At 35.2% G+C, this 25,949-nt stretch overlaps 4 protein-coding genes and 2 non-coding genes across 10 annotated transcripts; 3 read left to right on the top strand and 3 right to left on the bottom strand.

Annotated features, from left to right (window-relative positions):
• Window positions 1-139: 139 nt before the first annotated feature.
• Window positions 140-1,835, top strand: LOC132055880 (uncharacterized). The gene is made up of 2 exons (XM_059447891.1): window positions 140-1,093; window positions 1,192-1,835. The coding sequence occupies exons 1-2, from the start codon at window positions 404-406 to the stop codon at window positions 1,351-1,353; spliced, it is 852 nt and encodes a 283-aa protein (XP_059303874.1). The 5' UTR covers window positions 140-403; the 3' UTR covers window positions 1,354-1,835.
• Window positions 1,836-3,893: 2,058 nt separating this feature from the next.
• Window positions 3,894-3,975, top strand: TRNAS-GCU (transfer RNA serine (anticodon GCU)). Its single transcript has one exon. It is a non-coding gene; the product is annotated as a tRNA-Ser (tRNA).
• A 7,745-nt stretch (window positions 3,976-11,720) lies between these two features.
• LOC132055879 (transcription factor BHLH089) lies at window positions 11,721-16,220 on the top strand. Of its 2 annotated transcripts, none has more exons than XM_059447890.1 (6): window positions 11,721-12,354; window positions 13,055-13,255; window positions 13,337-13,402; window positions 13,609-13,677; window positions 13,766-13,837; window positions 15,821-16,220. In XM_059447890.1, exons 1-6 carry the CDS (start codon window positions 12,055-12,057, stop codon window positions 15,947-15,949), a joined length of 837 nt encoding a protein of 278 aa, XP_059303873.1. In that variant the 5' UTR covers window positions 11,721-12,054; the 3' UTR covers window positions 15,950-16,220. The 2 variants fall into 2 exon arrangements, with proteins under 2 accessions (XP_059303873.1, XP_059303872.1); XM_059447889.1 differs by having other exon boundaries at window positions 11,723-12,354; window positions 13,052-13,255.
• A 1,418-nt stretch (window positions 16,221-17,638) lies between these two features.
• On the bottom strand, window positions 17,639-17,718 carry TRNAL-UAG (transfer RNA leucine (anticodon UAG)). The gene has a single exon. It is a non-coding gene; the product is annotated as a tRNA-Leu (tRNA).
• Window positions 17,719-17,794: 76 nt separating this feature from the next.
• On the bottom strand, window positions 17,795-18,876 carry LOC132058175 (germin-like protein subfamily T member 2). The gene has a single exon (XM_059450727.1). The coding sequence runs from the start codon at window positions 18,785-18,787 to the stop codon at window positions 18,107-18,109; it is 681 nt and encodes a 226-aa protein (XP_059306710.1). The 5' UTR covers window positions 18,788-18,876; the 3' UTR covers window positions 17,795-18,106.
• A 2,903-nt stretch (window positions 18,877-21,779) lies between these two features.
• LOC132055878 (5-formyltetrahydrofolate cyclo-ligase, mitochondrial) lies at window positions 21,780-25,891 on the bottom strand. 4 transcript variants are annotated; one of them, XM_059447885.1, is made up of 7 exons: window positions 25,542-25,891; window positions 25,067-25,206; window positions 24,418-24,568; window positions 23,027-23,086; window positions 22,870-22,915; window positions 22,568-22,638; window positions 21,780-22,454 (listed from the first exon to the last, which is right to left on the bottom strand). In XM_059447885.1, exons 1-7 carry the CDS (start codon window positions 25,675-25,677, stop codon window positions 22,318-22,320), a joined length of 741 nt encoding a protein of 246 aa, XP_059303868.1. In that variant the 5' UTR covers window positions 25,678-25,891; the 3' UTR covers window positions 21,780-22,317. The 4 variants fall into 4 exon arrangements, with proteins under 4 accessions (XP_059303868.1, XP_059303867.1, XP_059303871.1 ...); XM_059447884.1 differs by having other exon boundaries at window positions 24,418-24,577; window positions 25,542-25,888; XM_059447888.1 differs by having other exon boundaries at window positions 23,027-23,068; window positions 25,542-25,887.
• Window positions 25,892-25,949: the final 58 nt, after the last annotated feature.

Here is a 25,949-nt window from a genome sequence, read left to right as displayed (position 1 = left end):
CTTTCGGAATGCAGACGGAGGATACTTATCATATGGGCAATGAAGAAAATATAAGATATTTCATCACTTTTTGTTTGTCATAATATTAATTTAATTTTGCTACAAGAAAGAGTCCAAGTAGATGAACCAACAGCGAGGTCAATGTTAGCCTTATATTTCTCCGCAAGCGGCGCACTTTAGGTGGAAAACCAGATCTAAGGCTCAACTCTCACAGGTCCCACTCTAGGGAACTAGTTGTACACTACTTGAACCCCACCCCTTCATTTCTACACATTCCCCAACATAATCACCCTTCACCCCCGTTAAATTACACTATTTCTCATTTCTCTTTTCCCTTTCATTTCTAGTTATCCCCAAAATAGGGCCTTGGCTGCACAGACCCTCCAAAGACTAGAGTTTTTCAATGGATCCCACCCTCAAAAAGCAACCTAAACCTACCCCTTTCTCAGCCACCATCTCCACCACCAACACTAAACCCCACCACCCACCGGATCCCACTCTCTCACCCACTGTCCAAAACATCTCTACTCACTTCTCTAAGCTCTATGCAAACCACAAAATACTCAAATCTGGTCATAGTAGACATCCTCCTGTTGACACTCATTTACAGGCCAAAACTCTTGCTGCTGCTAACACTGTTTTTGATTCCTCTTGCTCTGCTTTGACCAAGTCAAAGAGCCAACATATGGGGAGGAGATATGTGGTAGATGGGCAAAAAGATATTGATAAAGCTATTGTCTTGCACGAAAAAGGTGAAATCAAGAAAGTACCTAACAAGGAGAAGGAGTTGAAGAAAGAGGTGGATGTTAAAAGGGCATTAGCACTGTTATCCAAGAGTCAAGATAGTGAACAGTTGAAGGGGTTTCAACAAGGGGTTAGTGATAATAAGATCAAAAGGACATATTTTTCTAGGAGGAAATCATTCAGCTGCACACAGGCTGAGTTAGCTGATTTCTTCTCTTGCAATGGTGTTAAAGTTGTGTCTGTGGATATGCCACCATTTATGCAGATTCATGCTGTAGATTTTGCAAGAAAAGCTCATGATAGCTTGGAAAAGTTCTCATCCAAATCCCTTGGATTTTCCCTCAAAAAGGTAAACACTTTAATGATTGTTGTGCATTCTTGGTGATTATGAGATTTGAGCTTTTGATTGAATTGATTTTGTTAAAATATGTTTTCTTGATTTTTCAGGAGTTTGATGGGGTCTATGGACCAGCATGGCATTGTATAGTAGGGACCAGTTTTGGTTCTTTTGTCACACATTCAGTAGGTGGTTTCATCTATTTCTCCATGGATCACAAGCTATATGTACTCCTATTCAAGACTACCGTGCAAAAAGCAGAATCAGGTTGAAATCTTGAGGTGAATTTTGTTTTAGCATAGGGGAAATTTTTGGAAAAAGAAATTTGCTATCTATCTTTGTAGTTCTGTACATTAGCTTTAGCTTTGTTAAAAAAGCAAGGTAGTTTCTATAGACCACCACGGCCCCTCAAAATCAGCACCCTATCCCTTTAACTGTCCCCTAAAAAATTTAACCCTCCAAAGAAGGGAGTACTGATTATTGGAATACTGAGAAACAAATTGTACACTGTTGCTAGAGAGAGTAGATAAAGTATTTAATGGTGGTGTCCATTGAGTGATTGATGCCTACTAGTAAATGGACCATCAAGGGTTCACATGCCATATAGCTCTTTGTACTTGTGGAATTAAAGAGGACAAGAGAGCTGTTCAATGGATTTTTGACTATTTCCTCTCTAGTTATATCAAGTATACTACTGTAGAAAGAACTGGGGTGTAGCTATTTTATGATTTGAAAGATACTGATGAATTGTGTAGTTGTCTGACTAAATCTACTGACTTTACTAACTTTAATTTACATATATGGTACTACTATCTTGTTAATGCTCGAAAAGTTACTGACAAGTTTCCACTTACCAGTGAGTGTGTGTTGGTAACCTTTGCGTGCTCAAACCCCCAATTGATTCTTGCAGTACTTGAGTTCATAAATTCATCAAACCAAAGAAAAAGAAATGATTTTGCTGTTCTTAATTATCAGGGTAGTGGGGATTTGCCACTGTGTTCCCTGTTACTTGTATGATAAAATTGGAAATATACAAGGGGTTCTGATAGCTTTTACATTTTCCTTCACTATGAAATTCAAATTTCCTTTAGCTCAAGCAATTCTGCATGCTGTCTGATCTTTGCATCAGCTTTGTAAGATTATGTTGGCCTATCATCGTATTTCTGTCAGGGTAATTTTCAAAAAGATATAGCCCAACTCACTACTTTTCGTCCACAACATTTTTCAAGTTACACTTAGCTATCTTTTTTCGCAATAGTATATATACACTTATTATTTATACTATATAAATAATGTATCTACCTTATATAAAAGTGTAAAACAATGTGTAAAAATGTTTCTATCTTGTATAAAAGTGTATGACACGTCAGTCATAAGGAACTCTTTGGCCATTTTCGGTTGTAATTTTTGTTCAAGATCAGTCTAAATGTCCATCAAATCAGTTTAAATTATATAGACAATCTCCTTAGACTATTTCCAATGAGTTTAAACAATATTCACTCCAAAATTTTCACAAAATCAGATTTGAAATGTAAAGCTACTTCGTGAAACTTGTTCAACAATGGTAGGTTATCTTACAAAATCATCTGATCACAATTTGAGCTCCACACACAACATCAAGTTTATAAATTAACAACAAAAAAAACGGATGGGTTGAAGAAGAAAAGGTTGGTGCTCTAGCTTTCAAATTAGAACAATGGGCTAACCCAGGTGACAGCTGAAAAATATGGCATATTTTATTTAAAATAAGGGATAATTTCATAAACCTCCATACAAGCTTGCATTTGTAACACTGACCTACCTAATAATAAAGTTGGGTTGGGTGATTGAAAGCTATGTTGCTCGTACTCTCTAAAAATGATGCCGCACCCGTGTCGGATCCTTCAAAAATGCACTATTTTTGGAGGATTCGACATGCACCCGTGTCCATTTTTGAAGAGTTTAAGTAACGTAGATTGAAAGTGGAAAAATCTCTTTGTTTTATGTCATTTCCTAAATCCAAAATGGGCTAAATGCGGTAAAAGATGTTTACTTCAAGAGTGAAATGGGAAATTGAACGTCCAATGCGCGGCCCAAATCTAAAATTCGCATTGCAATTGCAATAGACATTTTCACGGTCAAATATTCTCTGCTTGCCTAAGTATTTGTGGCATTTTCAAGAACAAACGTAATGGAGCTAATAGGCGAAAAAAATCTCACGTTATAAAATTTTCTGTTACCTTTGTTTTTTGTCCTCCTCTTCCCAGTCGAATACTTTATTCTCATGCGCAACAGTAACAAATGAAAGACTTGTCTTTTTTCTTTTTCTTTTTTTCTTTTTTCGGTCAAGCAATAGAAACATTTACACTAGAAACACTAGTAGACACAAACTTAAACTTTTATGAGATTTTGGAGAAGTAGAAAACCGATCTGATTGTAGAATGGTAAATCAGGAGATAAATAGGAGTTTTCCTTAATTTTTGTTAGAACTTAGAATAATAAAAAACGGATGATTTTACACGATGCACATATAATCTTTTAGTTCAAAATTTGAGAAGATGATTATTGATGAGTTACCTCTAGATGATCACAAACATGGACTTGATTGAAATTGATAGTTAAGCAAACTAATACCAACTTTTTGCAAAGAAATTCAATTTCGTAAGATGCAAGTCGTGCAACCAAGTGGGACAAGAGGCTCCATTTTTCTTTTCTTATCAAGAATACATCAAGCAGAATAAAAGACATAAATACTAAAACCTTTGATCTTTTTTAAAGACGTACTTGGAGAAACCAGATTAATTAAACTATGAATTAGTTGTAGTGTCATAGCGTCGCTTTGGCCGAGTGGTTAAGGCGTGTGCCTGCTAAGTACATGGGGTTTCCCCGCGAGAGTTCGAATCTCTCAGGCGACGTTAAACATGCTTTTTGTTTGTCCTATTCTGCTTGAAAGAGACATGGCCTTTAACTTACTCATAAAAATACTTTCCGGCACACAATTAACGACAAAAAAGAGCTAAATTTGAAATGAAAAAGGGACTTGACAAACTTAAAGAAAAGGACATGGCCTTCAATTTCAATATTTTGTGGCCCTGCACTCTCATCTAAAGATGTTTATAGTTCTTTGTGCTAATAGTAAATTAGAATATGCAGTTCTTACATCTAGGACTGACATAACCTAATGCAGTTCTTAATTACCAAAAAAATATAATGCTTTTCTTTTTAATAGTTTGTGTTCCTAACTTGGGTTAATTTCTCATTTTCTCTAATAATTTTCCATGTTTAATTTATTGATGATTCTCCGGCTTTTTTATTGACGTATAATAATTTATGTAGGGTTGGGCATAGTTTGAGCAAAATCAAAATTTTTGGATTACTAATGCAGTGTATGTTAAGCAGTGCGGTGAATTGTGCTGATCTTAAACCAGCAAATGTATAAATTGAATTACAAAACTTATATGCTCAATTTGTTTTCACATTGCCAATATATATTAGCTTGGAAAAACTTTGAGTATGTTTACATCAAATTAATGGCCATATACTTAAATCTTGCTAGCTAGTTTTGCTCCGCCTGCTATCGCTAATACGATAGACTCTTCGTTAATTACATTTTTAACATGTAAATGCCACCGTTATCTGAAGATAACTGTAGGGTTGTGCATTCGGTCGATTAATCATGTTTGGATTAATTTGATTTAATTTTTTTATTTGCAAGACTAACCAATCGATCACTAAAATGAAATTGGTTTTGTTTGGTTCTATTAAATTTCAACTTGGGCCTCTTTTTGCTTCAAGTAATGGTAATTGTGGCATTAATACAATATTTGACCTTACGAGTCGTAGAGATTAAATTTCATTGCTAATAGAAATTATCTTGTTAAAGAATTACTCCCTCCATTTCAATATAATTGAATTTTTGGGATGGGGCAAGCCCCTTAAAAAATCTAATTAATAACATTAATGAAATGGTTATTTGACTAAATTACCCAATGTTTTTGCCCAAACATTTCTTAAAAATTGAAATAGTGAGTATCGGGATATGAAAAAGCTATTGAAAAGAATGATAACTTAGAAAAAACTTACTAATTACTCTATTGGGCGTTGAACAATTCACTTATTTTGGACCAAAGAAAGAGTCTAAAAAATTCACTTATTTTGAAATGGAGAGTATAAATTTAAGCACATGTGCTGGTTGAAGAGTCTTTTTAATAAATTACTCCCTCCATCCAAAAAAAGAATGATAGCGTTCTTAATACAACCATCAAATGTAGTCACCGCTTAGAAAGTTTTTCAAAGACTTTAGTCGATGCAGTTTCTTGGGATGACCATTTTCCTACATGGCTTGTACATAAAACTTGTGGCTCTTTTGCTTTGTTATCAAATGAATGAAAAGGTCAGCCTTTTGATGGGAAAAAAAAAAGTCAGATTAACATTCTATTAGATATATTGAGTTGGGTTGTGGGTCGCCCATGTGGAACCGACCCGACCCGTTTAGAAGAGATAAAATTGGCAGAGGTTACCTAGGGAATTTTCAACTCCTAAAAAGTACCCCACGTGTCTAGAATACAGGGAACGTGCAAATATGGCAGAGGTTCCACAGTAGTTTTCTCTGCAACTGCTCCATCAGAAGAGAAATCAACATATAAGATATAAAATCTCTATGAGAAAGAAAAACACACAGTAAAGAGAGAAAAAGGCATTTAGTTCGTGACAAGAACTTAGTTTCCTAGAGAGACAAAGTCGATCTTGGGCAATTGTTTTAGTGGTGAGTTCAATGATTTCCGCTGCAATCGAAAGGTACACAATCCATTGTTCTTGCCCCGTTATTCTTTTCTTTCAATGGTATCAGAGCCAATTATTTTGTCCCGAGTCTCGATTATTGACTGAATAGATGTTTACTGCTCTTGTTGTATTCTTCGATTGTTAATTTTAATTAACCACGAACACTGAATTCATAACTTTTTGAAATAAATAAGGAACAACATAAAAAGTACCATAAATCATTTTTAACCTGTTTTAAAAAGCTTGGTAAATGATAGGCAAAGTAAATTTTTTTTATCTTACTAAGAAATTATAATATGGTAATATAAAATAAATAGCAACGTGCATAAAAAGGATTTCATAGATTGAATTTTTGATTTTTTTTTTTACTTAAGAACTTAAAAATAAAAAATTCCGAGAATGAGTGCTGAAACGAAGCACAAGGAACATATATTGTGGGATGAATTAGATCCCTCCATCCTTAATTAGAGGTCTCGATTTCGAGCTTTGGGATATGATTTTTTTTTTTTTTTGTGGTAAGGAGCACTTTCTTTTTTTGATGGGTCTAATGCGGTGCGAATCCAAATTAATTGCGAAACTCAATACGGATACAAACACCGGATAGAAAACAAAAAAAAGGAGTACTGAAATGAGTATAAACTCGAGAATATCCAACCAAAACAGCTCAATTTCTAGTCTGGCTAATTTTCTCGGTAAACCACAATCATAGTGAGAAAGTATTTTTAGTGCATTTGCTACTAATTTGATCACTTCTTCACCGTTAATCCATGTTTACCTTGGACCTTGCTTTGCACCGAGGGAAGGTCATCATCTAGATAAGAAAAAGATTAAGGCTTTAAACTTTTCGTTGATGATCGCTTTGTGACTTATGTCTTGCTTAATTTAGAAAATATGACGTAATTGAAATGCGTGTCCAATTCGGCTTGAGAAACTTGAATAGTTTAGTGACGTGGAAAAAAATGTTACTTTATCATGCACTAATAGTTGTACCTCATAATCAGCAAGAGTTGTTAGATTTTGAAATTTAAAAAATTTAGTGAATATTGAGCAAATTTAAGAAATAATAATAATTTACTCGTCACTCCATTTGTGTAAAGTTTAATTTCTATTGAATATTTGATTAACGTGAGATGTTAATCCAGTTATATATAGCACATGAATTTCCTGTGTTATAGGTATTATGTTCCTTCCTTTTTAACCACATTACTTTGATTCTTTAATTTACAAACAAAAAGAAAAAAGCGAGTCATTTGGTTCAGTCTCACTGTTAATTTATCATACATGGAAAGTGTAAACAGTGATAAGATGGACAAACGAATTAGGCCATCCAAATATACCACCAATTAAACTTCGACACTCTCAAAATTCAAAAGCCAAAGACAATTGGAAAGATAAGAAATTCAGTTCCCATCAGTCAAAGTATTGTTCCACGTTGTCTTCCACGATTTAATAATGTTCCATATTCCATTTTGATGTAACAGTGGTTATAGAAATAACGAACGAAAAAGAACATTATATTATAAACCAATTAAAAAGATGATAAATTGAAAATATATGTGTTGGCATGCTTGTCACATTCCAATTGGACAAAGGGGGTTGTGGACCATTAGGTGATGACACGAAGAGATGAATAAAGTCATAAATAAACCGTAAAAAGACACTATACCAAATCCTAGGGTTTAGATCACATGTCAAATACCCAAAGGGAGAAAGTCATAAATAAACCGTAAAAAGACACTATACCAAATCCTAGGGTTTAGATCACATGTCAAATACCCAAAGGGAGAAAGTAGTACAGACGCATTTGGGAAGGATTTAGTCACTCTCATGCATGGCCCAAACGATGTATATATCGTAATTGGAATGAATGAGATCTCTTCACTTTTAATCAGAGTTAAGATAGCTCCTCAACGCATACATATACAAATCATGTGATTTGATCTGTACTAGAGATGGAAATTAAAAACTAAAGAAAGATATCATAACTGATAGAACTAAACACAAGGTATGGACTGATGAGAAAGTGACAAATGATTCTCGAGTTCAAGCTAAAAAAGCTCTTGGTAGGGAACATTTTCCCCTTTAATGACAAGGTATGGATTGACGAAAAAGTAAAATGATCCTCGAGTTCGGGCCTAAAAAGCTCTTGGTAGGGAGCGTTTTCCCCTTTAATGACAAGGTATGAACTGATGAGAAACTGAAAAATGATCCTCAAGTTCGAGCTAAAAGAGCTTTTGGTAGGGAACGTTTTTCCCTTTAATGACAAGTATATATGCATTGGAATAAGGTTTGTATACACTCTATCCTCCTCAGGCCCCACCTGTGAGATTTCACTTAGTATGTTGTTGTATGGACTTATGAGAAAGTGAATTAAAAATGATCCTTGAGTTTGAGCTGAAAAGCTCTTGATAGGGACCAATGTGAATTTAAATTAATCGGACCAATATGCATATCGAAAGCCATATTATTATAATAGAGAAATCACTTTCATGAAGTGTTGCCATCAAGCGTGTTACATCTTTCAACTTTGAAAATTACCAATGGTCATATATTGTGCAGAGAAGGAACTATCAGAGGCACATGCAAGTATAATATCTTAGGTATGGTTCGAAGTAAACTTTCGAGTGACTTGTTTTTTGCTTCACTTGGAACTGTGTATGTCAGCAAGAAAAATTTGGCACAAGAGAGAAACAGAATTCTACTAACATACTTAAAAGGGAGGTTAGGCCTATGTGTCGAGTCATGAAAGCTTCATTCAACTGTAATTGCTATGACAAATTAGGGTTTTGTATTAATCATCAGTGGCCCCAAATCCATCTGTCTAATACCAAACTATGCTTGCTTTTTCACGCATATTTATCATTAGTTTACCAACCTATTAAGACTTGTGTTTTTGTTAACTAACATGTGCACTTCGGTAGCACTAAAAAAATATAATTATTTAATCCACTAGTACAACTGAAAGTACGTATAACTTCTCTAAAGGAGAACTAAATATACAACTCTCTTAACTAAGGCTAATCAGCAGTTTATTCTCTTTTAGGTTTGATTTCAATCTATAATTAGCTAACTTGCTTAATAGGCAAGGTCAGAAGGGAAATATTCAGATAATCTGATTTCTAATTTAATTAAGAACCTAACTCAAAAAAGAAGCTGATATTTTCCCCCCGTTATGAAATTCGGTGGTTCTATTTTCTTAAAGTAGTATAATCATCGCTAAACGTGCAGTTTTTTTTATCATCAACTTTATATATACGGAGTATATAACAACGAAACAAGTTTTTTAATTTTTCGTTGTCGTTTTATTCTCGTGCTATCAAACCTTCTACTGGTACATGCTGTATTGATCGATGGACTTACCAATCTTGATTGTTGAAAGGAGATGCTGCATCAAGCGTAGACCAATAAAATACAGCTACGGAAATAACTTGGATCAGATTCAGCAAATGAAGCCGATTTTTCAAGTCCATTAATGTAAAAGTAATAGACTAATTCTTCTCTCTCACATTATATGTCGCTTTTTTGTTTTACACGTCTCTTAAAAAATATTTTCTTCGTCCGTTATATTTGTTCTGATTAACTTAGCACACCCGTTAAAGAGCCATAAATAAAATGACAATTTTACTATATCATTCTAGTTATTACTAATTCATCTAGTGATTGAAATTAATCAAATATACTTTAAACATTGTGCATCAACTAACAATTAATTGAAGTTTTCAACCCAACAAATAACAGTAAGGGTAAAATAGATATGTAATAGTAAATTATCTCTTGGTTTTTTAAACTGGACAAGTAAAATAGACATATCTTTTTAGTATACAGGATAAGTAAAAATGGATGAAGGGAGTATTAATTAGAAGGGGTATTTGACTCACTTTATCCTTATTTATGTTTAAGTTTTAATCTCTCTATGAATATTTACTGTATTCATGTGTCATTTTCATAAATGACAAAATTCTACTAAAAATAAAATGAGAAAAAAATAACTAATTATGCCTTGAACTTTTAAATGACAAATTAACTTGCGATAACTATTTTTAGTGGGCATATAATTTGAGAAGAATGGAGTTTAATTCTTTTTTTCTTTTATTTATAGTTTAATTTCTTTTTGGTAACTGCTGAGTAAAGGTAATACGTGTCATCTGTCAAGAAATTGTTCTCGTGGAATCGTACAAACCATATGCTTTAAGTCTTTAACAAATGAAACATAAATCTTCACGTTTTCTTACTCATTTTACGTTCTTCAAGTTTTCTAGACAATTAGAAAGGCACTTTACAAAATCAAACGAGGTATCTGTAAGTACTAGTGGGGTTAATTTTTGCTAAACACAAAGGAAATGAAGAAATTTGTAAACAAGAAACTGTAGTACGGAAGGTGTTGTCCTCAATCATTAATAGACAGGAGCTGCGATTGTAAGCACTTTATTAGGATGAGGGAAAGAAATTAGCTTGAATTATTTTTACCCTGTTCGATGTTTATATTAATCTAATAATTATATGTTTTTAACATAAATTTTTATCACCCTATTCTTGTTGATTAACTCACATTTTACCTAAGTTATATTATTAACTATACTCAATTAATACGATTTGATAATATAATTATTGAATGTGAGTAAATTATTCGGAATAAGGTGTTGAATGGCAAACGACGTTAATTTGTCGACGAAAAGGAGAATGCAATTGAGGAATCTCATGATAAAGACAAAGATCTGTTTGGTGAGTTTTTGAAATCCGGTAGTCGATAAACAAAGACTAGGAATAAATTAGATATATGTAGGCATAAAATTAGGTGAGGAAATTCAAGCTTTAAATTTGATGGAATTAGAATTTGTGTACGTTTTGTGTTACTTTTTTGCTTTTCCACATTTGGACTTTCAAATCAAACCAGCAACTTCGTTGAGAGGACACCCTGACTTAATTAGTTTTAAGATTGTGTATTAAATTTCTCCTTTGTACTAACAAATTATTGGTGTCTCTATCCTTGAAGCAATTAAATTGCATAAGAAAAATATTTAAAAATTCAGAAGTTAAACTGCAAGAAGTCCATATTTAAGCTGTACCCAGTGGGATTCGTTTTATAATTAGTGTGGTTTAAGTGTATAAAAAATGTGTACAAATGAGGGAAATAGTCTCTCTAGTTTTTTTTTTTCCACCCGATATTCAAGTATTCATATTAGGATCTGGTTAAATTTGAATTTACTTCACTAGACATCTGATATTCATATTAAGACCCGATTAAATTCGAATTCACATTAGAAAAATCCGCATTGAAGATAAAACATTTTCTAAAAAAACGACTCACCAAGCGGAACTCAAACCCAAAACTTCTCGGAAGTGATAAAAAAACATTTACCACTCCATCTATTCATAAACAATTGCCTCAGTCAAACACTCTGAGGGAACAAAGTTGAATTTTTTTAATAATTTAAAAATGATTATATACGGAGCATGTACATCTGTAAATCACGACGCCATTCTTACACTACTGCTTTAAGCTGCGATTTGTAAGGCGTGTGATCCCAAAAATAATCAGATTAAAAAAGAGTTGATCACGCGCCCATTATTAACCACTCTCCTCTCCTCAATCCCCAACTTAAAAAAACACAAAAATACTCCCTCCGTTTCATAAAAAAAAATTTTTTAGGCTTCTCAATTTAAAAAAAAAAAAAAAAGATACTTCAAGATTTATGTAAGCATAAATTTGGTTGGGGTAAGTTAATAAAAACATTAGAAATTTTTTAGGAATGAACAATTTCTTAAGACGTGTGCATGAGTTAAAAGAACCATTTATTATGGAATAGAGAGAGCAATTTTAAGAGAGAGCACGTGGCTGCCTATAAAAGCGAGTAAAAACCACAACACAAACCAAGCGACTTGTTCATTTTCTCATCCCGACAAAGCCTTTTAGATCTTCCGATAATACCTCTCAATCTTCCCACTCCATTTTTTTTAAAAGCTTCGCTTAATTTATCAACAAGACTTACTAATTTGCGCCTAGGGGTGTACACTACGCACCCCAATCTTCATCTTCTCCCTTTCTACCTCACATCACAGCAGTCTCTATCTTTCACTTTCACTCCCTCAAAGTCTTTACACACTATAATTATAACCCCAAACATTTTCAAACACACACACTCACTTACACTCTAGGGTTTTAATAAATATTCACACTAATTCTTAATCACGAATGTGTGTATATAGTTGAAATGGATCCACCTATTATTAATGAGTCATCATTCTCAGCGGCTAACCCTTCTTCTTACAGTTTAGCTGAGATTTGGCCGTTTTCCGGTGGGGCAAATGGTGGTGGAAATGGTGAAATTGGTGGTGGAGGGTTAGGTTTGAGAATGAGCAGCTTTACGGGTTTGTTAGAAGCTGCTGCAAATTCAATTAATGAATCTACTGTGACAGAGCAGAGTGGTGGTGGTGGTGGTGTGAGGAAGAGAGATATGAATTTGGAGGATGACTCATCTAAACTCGTGTCTACTAGTGATGCTAATGATTTGGTAATTATAATTATAGTATACTTTTTTTTTTAATTACTGTTTTTGATGTGGATAGATTACAGTTGATTTGACATTGGAAGTTGTTGAATTATCAGTTTTGCTGCCTAAGGTCTTAAATTTTTGGAAGAATAAAAAATTTCTAATGAATTAAGTCGCTTTTTACATGTCAATTTCGTAATTTGTTCTCTTAATTCTCTGGTTGCTATGTCTAAAAGCATTTATTCATAATTGGTGATTAAGTCAAACCGAACATATAGTAACCAAATACTTGAGGTTTAAGTTTATGCGGTTGATTTCTCAGATGGTCGCTCAACTAATAGTTAAGTCATCTTTCTTCTCGATTTCAATTTCCTTCGATAAAGAAAGTGAGTTTCTCAGATAATAACTATTAGTTGAGTGACCGTATGAAAAATCAACTCGTTGATGATGTATGTGCTAATTGGCCATTTGCTTGGTGAACCATTTTCATTTTGAATGATGTTAGATTTCATAGCTAGACTTCCAAGTTTTCAGCTGACGAATTCTCTTCTGTTTCACGTGTTGGGTTTCATAAGTTTTTCAAATATTTTGCTAATTGAGAGTCAGCTCCTGGATTTACCATATTTATACCTCTGGACCAGATTCTTATCTTGATATACTTTTCAGATTTAATGAAGCTACTTATTGATTTTCATATTAATTGGAATTATGTTTGCAGCAGGATGGTTCAGTGGCCAAACGCCTGAAAGCATCCCAATCCTTTAAAGAAGAAAATGGCGCTTCAAAGGTAGAAGCAGAATCAAGTTCCCAGACGGCTAACAAGGGTACTGAACAAAGTAGTAAACCTGAGCCACCTAAGGATTACATCCACGTAAGGGCAAGAAGGGGTCAAGCTACTGATAGCCACAGTCTAGCAGAGAGGGTAATGCCTTCTCTAAACTTCTCTAACTTTAATGGTCCAATGATTTCTTGACATTATCTGAGCAGAATCTTAATTTATCAGGCAAGGCGAGAAAAGATCAGTGAGAGGATGAAAATTCTGCAAGATTTGGTTCCTGGATGTAATAAGGTCAGTAATCTTTTTGAAGTTATCCTATTATCTGCCTTAAGCTTATGGGCTATATATTAGAACTAGTGGTTGGATATTTTATGAAGGGTCTTAGCATATCTACAGAGAGGAACCTACATCAGTATTTTCTGTGCTCTGTTAGATTGAATGCGTTTTCATGTACAATTTGCATTTTTTGCAAGATTTAATTTGTAACTTTCTTACAGGTTATTGGAAAAGCCCTTGTTCTTGACGAAATAATTAATTATGTCCAGTCACTACAGCGTCAAGTTGAGGTAGTTCCTCATCTTCCCTGTATTAAAGTTGTCTTTTTATCAACTCAGGTCATAACCTCATCTGCGTTACCTTGTTTGAACTTTCCAGTTCTTGTCCATGAAGCTTGAAGCGGTCAATTCAAGGATGAACCACCCTATAGAAAACTTTCCTTCAAAAGATGTAAGTGGTTTTGTGTTCTTTATGATATTTTTTCCTTTCCCAAGAAACCTGGTAGATGGAATCAGGTTTATGTTGATTTAAAACACTGTATGTTCATATCTGTTAAGCCTTCCAAATTTCGGAATCGATTACTGATTGAAGGATAAAATTTGCTGGAGGTTGTTTTATCTGATATTTTGTTTAATTTAGATATTGTAGATTTGTTAGTGGAGATTGAGATGATAAATTCCAGAGCCAGAACTTTTGATAATGGTAGATATGTTTCACTGCCCACTTTGTATATCATATTTTCTCATGGCATTGGCTGCAGTTGAAAGTCTCTTTCTCCCAAAGACTCTGGACCTAGGAGTTTAAGAAGTATCAAGCACCATGTATATGAGAAATCATGTGATGAAGTCTTTCTCAAAAAATAAAAAAGAGAAATTACGTGATAGTCAACTAAAGTTATTAAATTAGTTGATTTTGATATCTTCCTCAAGCATGTGAAGAATGTTCGGTCTCTATGCAACCACGTTTGTTGAAAGAAATATGATGTTCTCTCTCTCTCTCTCTCTCTCTCTGGATCGTGTAGGAGCATGCGTGGAAACAAGTAAAGCTTGTGCTCTCTTTTGATTTTGAACCTTTTTCACGTACTGATTTTCCATTAAACCGACCCTATTCAGTTACATTGAGGTAGCTTCTACTTTAGATTAAGGTTTCACCTGGTACAAAGTTCTACTTCTTTGTTGATCGGTTAACAGCTGAGACTTATTCTCTTGTAAAACTAAAAATGGCATTTTTGAGGGGGCATTATGGGAATCAACTGTTAAATTCTCAAAAAAAGGGTGGCATTCTGGGAATCGAACTCGAGATCTCTCGCCCCTAAAACAAGAATCATACCACTAGACCAAAAGCCCTGTGATAACAGCTGAGACTTTTCTCTGGATTAGGTGTAGTAACTGTTCGTATTAGTTTCGTATCCAATAAATGCGCCACTGGTGCACATGAGATTAACTCTAGATAGGACACCGCTTGTTTCTCGACTCCTGATGCCTTCTCCTTATTGTTTTACTCTAGGTATTAATTTTGAAAGTCCAGTATGAAGCAGCACTTAATAAATTTATATGGTTAATTTAGTTTAAGTTAGTATCTAGCTTTAGAATATAAACTGGAACGATCTCCAATATGCTTCGAGGAATTTCTTAATTAACAACTTACCAGATAGACTATTCTTTAGAAGCACAAAAAGGGCCTGTAGTGACCACTTATCTTGTGCTTTCTTGCATGTGTTATTTTTTTTTTTTCCTTTTGTGGGGCGAGGGCGGAATTGGTCTGGAAGTTTATCACCACTTACAATTCTTTTGTTGCCCAATCCTGTCTTCACTGTGATGATGTTTACGGATAAGTATTGGAAGTGAAGTTTAAGCTTTTGCAGCATTGCTAGATCTGCACTTTACCATGTGAAAGTAAATGATGTGATACTTAGGACAGATGTAGACCTTTTCCAATAAGCGTGCATGCTATCTGGCTCAACAATAAAGTCTATGACGTACTTACTACTACTTTTGCCCCATTTCCAACTTTCACTTTCCCAAGTTCTCTATTCCTCTCAATGTATTGTTTTCTTATGTATGATTTTACCTAGTTGATTATTTAGAAATGTGCGGATATAGACTGTGATTTTGCTTCTCAACCACGATCTGCTGTACTCATGTGACCTTATGCTCACCATCTTGAACTGCATAACAAAACCAAGTTCACTATGACCAACTGAACTGCTACTTGTTGAAGTGTGTGACCATCTCATCTAAAAGCTTAAGCTGTTAGAGAGAGCATACTTAATTATATTCTGAACATGCCCCCTCACGTGTGGGCCTGATTCTTTTCATGTTCATTGCAACACCAGTCTAGTGCTTGATGCTTTTCATGTTTCTGTAAGTATAATTTGGGTGGAAAGCTTCTCACCACTTTATTTATTTCCGGGGTCCTCTACTTCTCTTTCAGCTAGCACCGTCAGCATTTGATGCCACTGGAATGATTTTTGGCGCACAAGCACCGAGAGAATATGCTCAAGGGGCACAATCCGAATGGCTCCATATGCAGGTTGGCAACAGCTTTGACAGAGCAACATGACAGATACCCAAATGAATTGGAACATAAGTTATTCATGAACATTAGCCTTCCAATTCATCATGTCTTTTAGGGAACCTTGTCGTTGGATCCTGCAACTGTCCAGTAGCTGTGTTCCACTATAGAAGCATTCTTAAATGTGTAATCATAATCACCAGCATTTCCAGTAGAATTATCTGTTTTATCTTTGTATGATCAAGGACGTCTAACTCAAGTGTACTTGTACTATGTTGTATTGGTATAAGAAATAGACTACGCAGACTTTCTCGCTGTACTTGACTATACAGATGCCTTCCAATTCCAAACAGCTCTGAAAATGCACTATGCACAGAATATATTCTTACTCAAATTAAAGAACGGAACAAAATATAGCCCTTCCGTTTCATTTTATGTGAACTTATTTGATAGGGCACGGAGTTTAAGAAAGATGAGAAAACTTATAAATTTGTGTTGTTAAATGAGTCACTTTTATTTTCTATGGCTATAAATAAAATTGTTTTCAAATATAAAAAGAGATCATTTTTTCTGTGTCGGGCTAATAAGGAAATGTATTCACATAAATTGAAATGAAGGTAGTATAAGACAGCCAAATTAAATTAAGGATTGGTGAAGAGCATACGAAAATGGCCTCAAAATTCAGCATTTCTATTTCCACATTAGTCTGGAAGCCGGTAAGTGGTTATATTTGTAAAGATTGGGCAATAAAATCCAGAAGGAAAAACAGAAGTTTGGCAGGCAGCAGAACACGATTCTTCTACTTTTTTAGCTGTGGGCCTGGAGCAGCCTAACTATCCAGTTAAGAGACCTAAACTCTGTGGGTCTACAACTCTTTTTTTGCTTCACTGGGAAGGTTTCAGTCAGTTTAGGAATAAATAATGGGCGTCAGGTATAAGTCTATTCTGTCACAGTTCTGAAAATGTTTTCTATTGTCCTTTTCTTTTAAGAAATTAATCTTTGCTCTAGCTTCTATGTAATGTGCAAGTGTTTAGGCATTTGCATTCTTGCATAATTGCATTGTCTCCGAACTCTAGCACACTTATTCAATGTCATCGTCTAGATCAGGGACTAAGGCCCCAATCCTAATTGAAAAAAAAGGGGTTTCCCCTCCCAAGAAAGGCATAAGTAATGGACCATAGGCTATAAAACCAGTCCCCACGATTAATCATTGCAAAATTTGTGGCCTGAGTCAAATTGCCATATTTTCTTTTGCTGGTTTTGTGGCCGAACGCTTACGACATGAGATGAGTTTAAATGGACATAGTCAATTACCAATCATATAGTTGACTCCAACGTGTTTGGGATTAAGATGTAGTTATTGGTGTTGCTTTATTGCAGTTGGATTAAGGAGAACCCACTGGAGAATGGAGAGAACAACTCAGCAGGTTGATCAAATTTAATGGAACACAAAACTTACTTTTAACCTGAAATTGGAAATTAGGAAGGCTATAACTGTGTTGCAATTGTGTAGCCTTGCAGCATAAGTGTTGCAATTGTGTTAAGCATAAGACTCAATTGCATGTTAAGCAGTTATTTTGATGTGTAAATCTTCCTCGAATTTGTGACTGTTAATCATCAAGAACAGAATCTCAGCTCGCCTCCACCTTTTGAAGGTTTCATTAGCTTAAATGCAACCTAAAACACAGAGAAATTAGTTGTGGAACCTGATCTAGGACGTAAAATAATTTAAAAAAATGACAGCTGTGGGATTTGAACCCACGCCCTTTCGGACCAGAGCCTAAATCTGGCGCCTTAGACCACTCGGCCAAACTGTCACATGTTTAGATATTAAACTAATATTTTTAAACTATCACTAATCTCTGGGATTAAACAGTCCGTATTTTCTTAAAGTATGGTAAGTGATGGCTAACAACACATTGTATATGTCAAAGATATGGAAAAACACAACATGACTCTTATTTGTATGAGTAGCAAAGAACAGAATTATTTGAGTACCCAAATCTACACATTCTTATGAAGAAGAAAGAATTCTTGTTGCTCTTCTGCATTATTGATGATAACACAATACATACCTGGAGATCTATGTACCAGATGAACATTGAACAAATAACAAATACACAACTAAACCTGAGAGCAAAAGTTTTATGTTTTAGGCCTTTTCTTTTCCATTCTGTTTTTTATCAGCTGTTATAATTTTAACTTTTAGGCACCAAATTTGGCCTTGATGCCATCAATAACACTTTCTTCAACTTGAAAGGTCTTAGTCAACACATCAACAGGAATTGGAGGCTTGGAAGCAAATAGTGTAGTTGGAAGGACCACTGCACCTGGCAAATGACTGTTAAAAGCTGTGATTGTCATTGCCTTCACCTTCCCAACATTCATTTGGAAATGCACCAGCCCTCTGGGGACAACAAACATCTCCCCTGCAGTCAAAACTTTGGAATAAAACACGTTGTCTGTTGTCACGAATCCAACGAATAGTTTCCCTTTGATGACTACACCGGACTCAGTTGCACGAGGGTGTGAATGAGGCGGATTCATCCCTCCCGGGGCATAGTCAACTCGATTCATAGAGAGACCTAGCGTGTTCAACCCCGGGAAAGAAAGAACGTTTCCTGGTGTCACGCTGAACCCGAATACATTGTCCGTGTTTCCCTCTTTGCTCAGGCCATCAAAGAAAAAATCATCCGACGTAACTTGGGAGGCAGGCTTGCAAGGGAAGCCATTAAGAGATGTTGACGCGTTTTTCAGAATTCCAACACAGAAATCCTGCAGTGGATCAGGATCAGCACACTGAGAAGGATACGGTAAGACTACCAAAATAACCAACACGAATGTCAAACGAGTAAGAAACCCCGACTGAGAGTACATGGTAGCCATTGGTTAGTGTTGTATAATGAAATTTGAGATTCAAAGAATAGTATGGCAATGTACTAATGGCACAGGAGTTCAAGGGCTATTTATTTGTCAAGCCGGAAAGCAACATGCTAACATCAAATCATTATATATACATAAAGAAAGGAAATTTAGTTGAGGTTAGTTGGCTCTTTGACAATAGACAAATGCAATCTCTCGGCTTCTGAAATAGTCAATCAAATTGTTAGTAAATTTAACTCGGGGGATTACGACCTCTATGAATTATTGGATCATTTGTCAAAGCTATGAATCGTTCAACTCATTTCTAATCAGCTGGTTCTTCATCCTAGCCCTTCCTATGGTACAACACGTCAATAGAGACTTCTGTGAAGACTGTTATTGTCAGAAGGACTCGTACAAGAGTCGTGAATGGAGCAGCAGGTACCCTGTGGAATTATTCGAGGTGCGCAAGCTGGCCCGGACACCACCACTCAAAATATATACTATTGAAGAACATCAATTGCCCTTCCATCTCCAACATTGCGCTGACAATGTCCAAGTCCTCTGGAATCAAAATCACATGTTCTGGTGTGAGCTGGATAAGTCCAGCATTCCATCTCCAACATTTCGCTGACAATACCCAAGTCCTCTGGAATCAAAACCACATGTTCTGCTGTGAGCTGGATAAGTCCAGCATGCTATCAGTCACTTTCTTCATATGTGATTTGTTAAAAAAAGTATTTTTTTTTCAATTGAGCTACCTAATAGTGATGTTAGTTTCTAGATATATTTATTCCATTTCTTGTTTACTTGATTACTTTAAAGGGCAAACTTTGATCCTCTAATTGATGGAATAGAAAGGAAAGTTGACTTCTTGGATCTATAACAACAGACCTTCATGCCCAACGGAACATCATTGATTGGGTCATTATATACATCTGCAGAAAGTTAACACCCAAGGACTTTTTCCATAATGTAAAGAGGAAAACCATGCAAATACTCAAAATCAAATTAAGAAAAGATCTTCTCAACTAAGCCAACCCTTTTCTTTTCTTTTAACTTGACTATTAGTAGAACGAAAAAAAAAAAAGATTAAATTGGAGGAAACTGGAGTAGTTAAACCGACCCGTGACGGATATTTTTGTTAGATAGGCTTGACATGGTAACCTAAAATTCAGACGGCAAAATATATCAAATCACCCTTAAACTATATTCAAAATGTCGATATCACATCTAAACTATACGGGCGATCTATTACACACCTGAACCTCTAAAAACTGAATTTATTTGCACCTTATAAGCTGATGTGGCAAAAAAAAAAAATTAATAAATAGGCGAGTGAAGTAGTAAAAATAATTTTTAATTTAATAAAAACTGATTTTTTTCAACTCTTCTTCTCCATTTTCACCACTACCACCCCCACCACCCAAACCCGCCTCTCCTCCATTTCATCACCACCACCACCACATCCCCCTCTTCTTCTTCACGCCCCACCCTCCATTCTTTCTACTTCATTTTTTTTTTAATCACAATTCTCTACAACAACTTCATCAATTCATAATGATCTTCACAATTCTTCATCAATCCATAGAGAAGAAATTCACCATGTTACAACAACTTCACCAACTTAATCTTTTTCACTATCCACAATCAAATCCGTACACACCCACCATGGATTTCACTACCCCTATGAACCCCACCCTTCCAAAATCATACCAATTTCACCACTACCAAACCTTCCACTACCAAAAGTCACAACACCACCATCACCTATTTCAACACCCATCACCAAATACCATAGCAGCACCACCGAAATTGTCGACCACCATCATCAATTTCATCACCTTCCACCAAAACCACTGCCAAAGAATAATTTGGTGCAAAATCAAGAGAGAATTTTACACAGAGAGAGAGAGAGAGGAACGGTCCAAGAAATAGCAAAGATTGAATTTTTTGCAAAACTTAGAGAGAATTTTCCGGCATCTTGGCCGGATTTTTGTGGCAAATCAGTTTCTGTTTTTTTTTTTTTTTTTTTTTAATGGTGGGCCCTAAATTGGTGGTGATGGCATCTTTGTTTATAGCTAGTAAATTTGATGGTGATGATGGAATTGATGATTGGGTTTGGGGATGGTGATATGCCAACAGTGACAATGGAGTTTTTGTGATGAGTATAGAAATTAAGGAAAAAGAAAATAGTGTAAATTAAAAAAATAGAAAAAAGAAAAAAGAAACAGTACTGGAAGTAATAAAATTTATTTTATTTCCACGTGGCGCTGACGTGGATGCGCGTGTGGAACACCACACACTGCAAAAGTGGTATAATGCCTTGCAGGGTGCGAATAATTTCAGTTTTTAGATGTTCAGGTGTGTAATAGGTCGCCCGTATAGTTTAGGTGTGATATCGACATTTTGAGTATAGTTTAAGGGTGATTCGATGTATTTTGCCAATTCAGACTGGAAAAAGTCGTTTATTAGCTTAACATTGATTGTCATCCTAATCAATTTTATTGGGATGATTACAGATTACGTCCATGTTCGTTGGAATGACTTTCTCATTACGTGATTAGACTAACCCATGCTGCATGTAAATCGATAGTCAACATCACCTTGGAAGAATTGTTTAATTTCATTGACTATACCGCAATGATATACTACTAAAATTTTGAAGAGTAACAATCCCATTTTGTAGATAATCACGCATGACATTAAACAATACACTAACAAGTGGAATGACATGATACCATGGATTTAGGCAAGTGTTTTGTTGCTCAAATTCAAATATGAGAAGTATGGATGTTTAAATATAGTACTATGTTCTTTCTGGAACCAGTTAAACTTACTTTTTTTTCAACTCTAGTGTTAAATAGCATTCAATTCTATTCATGTTTTTTCACGTTGTATTAAAGAAAACAATTTGAACAATACTACTGTTTCCCTGGTATCGCATAGTATTGAGTATGATTGAGTGATATTATTAACCATGTCCAACTATCAACACAATCTCTAATATGACATGTGTTTCAAATGCTCCCCATTTAAAAGGGAAGAATAATATTGGATTCTTGGAAGCAACTGATATGTTTTTCTTACAACTTTGTCCACTAAACTGTAAGCAGAATACAACAAATTCAAGGACTCTGATCCAGGACGGAAAAAACACTCTCACCCGCTGTACACACAGATCAATAAATGATACAAACGTTTATCAGAAAACCATGTTAAGCGAGAAGTATTCTCACTTTAAATTGATGGTTTGTTGTAAATGTCAGGTGCGGCTAAGTTTTTTTTTCATCTAAGATCCAATTCCGGGAGATAGGGTATAATGGTAATTCATAAATGTTTCAGTTGACACACATGCTAACCAAACTCACAAAGACATTCTTTCATCAAAGTAACATCTTCCTCCAGATGCTATTTCTCAAGAGAACAGAACAAGTCTTTATCTTTGCTCATGACCCTAGATGCAATAGTATTAGACGCTCAGATCACAATTCAATAAGGACTGATTCCATGCCAACCTCTCTCTGATGCTGCTGTGATAGGTAAGCATTTTTTCAATGGCATATCTCCAGCGCAGCTGGACTAATAGGAATCACACCAGAAGGTGATACAAGTGCATCCACAAGAATGTCATTTGGAGTTAGTGGTATAGTCCCCTCATCCACTATCTGCACTGGGTAAGAAAGTGCAACTGCGATACAAAATGAAGAGTTACTAAAGAAAAGCTAAATGCGTTTATTGTGAACCAAGTATAAGGGTGAATTGACATGTAATCCTGGAAATGATGCAGACATAAAGGCATACTTTTGAGAGGTTGCTTCCAATTCTTCTTCTTTGCAAGCTCTTCATATCTTGACAAAAAGGTGTCATAGTAACTGTTTCGCCAACCATGAAAAACAAAGGATCATCAACAAGAGAATATTAATGTAAAGTGTGTTTAAGAATGAATAGGGAAAACCATGAAACACTCTTCTTTTTTTGTTTTTCTTTCTTTCTTTAACAGGTCACTCTTCTCCTCCCTTTCTTGTACTTTTTCTCTATTTTATCTCAATCAAAGCTTTTACTTCTTCAGAAGAAGAATAAAGAGACAAATGGATAAAACCTACCCTCCACCACGGCCCAACCGTCTTCCAGCTTTGTCAAATGCAAGACCTTCATGAGAGAGAGTAAATATATAATTTTCAAAAGCAATAATTACCAATTATTTCAAGCTTTGAATCATCTAGAATTTCACAAGTTAATGACAAACATTAACATACTTACCAGGTAAAATAAACAAATCAACAGGCTCATTTGCGAACAACACTGCAACAAACAAAAGGTCTTTCAATAGCATTAAGTCCATAATCCTGCTCAGTTTTCACCTTTGGAAGGAAAAAAAATATATATGTATGTAACAACAAACATGTCCAAGATATGAGCTGTAAATCCAAACATAATCCAGAAAATGTATCCATCACTTCGTTAATACCGAAATGAAGTAGGTGTCGAATAACAGCAGACAACTTTTTTTTTCCTTTTCCCTCCTTGTTCGGATAAACAGAAAATTGACACTTCTTTCAACAACATAGTACAATACAAGGGCACACCAGGAAAAGGTATCAGTTTCGGAGATGCCAAAAGTTCTTCTTGTAAACATGAACCTAAAAATATATTGCGCTCTTTTTCATCTTGTACAAATGAATATAAAAACCTCCTAGGCTCTTTTCCATTTGTATCCGGCATAGTATAACCTTTGACATCTCCGCAATCAAAGCAGCCAAAATTCTTTAACGCTTTCACCTTTATTATCTTGTTCATGTGTTGCCTGTGGTAGATAAGTGCTCTACTCGCACTGAGGTACACCCAAAGTGTATATCAACACTATTACATTGAATACGTCTATAAAAATTTGTCAGATAACCATGAGTTTTTGGAGAGCGGAAAGCGTGTTGGTAGAGCATTTATTAGCTCTAGAAACTAACTAGTTTTGCCGGAATTTAATACTTAAAAGGAAGGGCATAGTTTCCTGAGGGAGCCTCTAGTAACTACTATGTAATTGTAACAACAGAAATGAGAACAAACTGAATAAGTTTGGTATATACGGAAGGAAAGAAACTCAAGAACTTTTGATAGCAAAAAGGAATCTGTAATTAGTTTGAAGCACAGATGCCTTTCTTTACTGTATTTTTGTGCAGTAGCTAATGATGCAGAAGCCATGGTTGACTTTTTGAGTTCATTACACAACTTGTAATGAGGCTTTCTCTGTAAATTCTTGCCAGCAGTTTTGCTGCTTATCAATACAAAATACCCTTTACTAATCGGAAAAAAAAAAGAAATAAGTTTCATTTTAAACAAGAAACAGACAACTAAAACTAACATGAGGCACTCCAGAAAATTTATTCAAGATATGCACTTTAAGAAGTTATTAAAACATAAAGCAAGAATTATCCTAACATAGTAACTATCATAAGAGAGTTTTCTGAAATGACACAACTTTCCACATTAAAATACAACTTTTAGACATTGAACGAAACTGTTCCTCAATTTTAATTTAGTGAAGTTAAAACAAAACTAGTCGATTACCTATGTCGACCTATTGTTGCTGCAGTAAAAAAGCACAGCAGTGAGAAGAAAAAGCACTATTTACTCTTAAAAAGGAAATGTAAATGTACCATCTTCACGTTCATTTCCATCAGAATCTAAGGGAGCTGGTTCCAGAATGTCCAATGAGCTTGCAATCAAATCCTCAGTGCTTGAGATGTTAAGCATTCGCATATTTCTGTTCCTATCCTCCACTCTTGGAACAAAAAGCTTCTTTCGCATCTGAACATCCTAATCTTATTTGAAATGAAATGAGAACAAGAACTAAAGGTCTATAGCAAGTGAAACACTTAACAATGAAGAGAAAAAAACTGAGACTTGTAATAATGTTGCCAACTAGTGCTTAATAAAGAAAAATAGCCATTCCAAATAGTGGTAGAATTAGCACAAAGCAACTGTCTTTTAATCACCTTCATAGGTTTGAAAATCTCCGAGTCTTTAAATAGTTAGTTCCTCATTGATATATCATAGAGCATATATCAAATAATCAATCAACCACAACTCCATCCCAAACCAACTGGTGTGACATAGAAATTCCAGAGGTCCATGAGCCTCAGAATTGTTATAAACAAAAGATTGAAATGAAAAAAATCCTACCCCCTTCCACACAAAAAATATCGCAAATTTAAAATTACTAATTGGATGCTTACACAGTCAATCCAACACTAAAGAATGAAACATATTGCTAAACATTTTTGATGGATTAGTAGAAACACACACCTGTGAATGGGTTGTGAGAATATGCGATAGTATTCGGGTTGTATCTACTTCTCGCAAAGCACTACAGCTTATGTAAGCGCACAATCCCTTGCAAGCCTTAAACCATGGAGCCTCCAATACAATCTTTTGTATTGCTTCATCTAATCATTCTCACAGAAATCAAAGAATCAACATACATAATATATTTCTGCAACTACGTACCATGATCCTATTTTAAACAACTTTCTCCTACATTGGGATGCTGAATTAGAAATTCAGGACGGGAAAATTACGCTTTATGTCTACTTTTGAAAATATTTACGCCACATAGCCCATACTTTGTATATAAACACCTGATTGTGTATAAACGCCTTTTATACACAATTATACAAAGCTGAACCTTTATGTATAATGAGGTATAATGTTGTAACAAGATTGTATATTGGGCTAGTGGCGTAAATATTTCAAAAGCTGTATACTTTTGAAATAATACTACCTTGTTGGGATCTAAGGATGGGATCCATGGATTTGAGATCTCTTTTAATAACAGAACGGAGGACTTTTTTCTGTTTGAAAATTGTGTCCAAATGGGCAGTGTCGGAACTCAAGCTTTTCTCTCCGGCGGTGCTCATGGCGGAACACGGACGGCGGAGGACGGCGGCGCGTGTGAAGAAGAAGCGGGTGGTGGTGGACAGTGCCACTGTTGCAGATTGAATGAAACAGTAATTCGAAAACAGAGAAAAAATGGGGAGGAAGCTAAATACGGCTAGGGTATCGTTTGATTACTCCAAAACCCTAGATGACTTGTAATATTGTTCAATAGAATCTGACATGGACGACAAAAGGATTTCTTAGTAAATAACTGGACTAAATGTGTAAATAAAGCAACTTGAAATTAAAAAAC

Source organism: Lycium ferocissimum, chromosome 5, assembly GCF_029784015.1.
Source record: "Lycium ferocissimum isolate CSIRO_LF1 chromosome 5, AGI_CSIRO_Lferr_CH_V1, whole genome shotgun sequence".
NCBI lineage: Eukaryota > Viridiplantae > Streptophyta > Magnoliopsida > Solanales > Solanaceae > Lycium > Lycium ferocissimum.
This window is presented reverse-complemented; position numbering and strand designations above follow the sequence as displayed.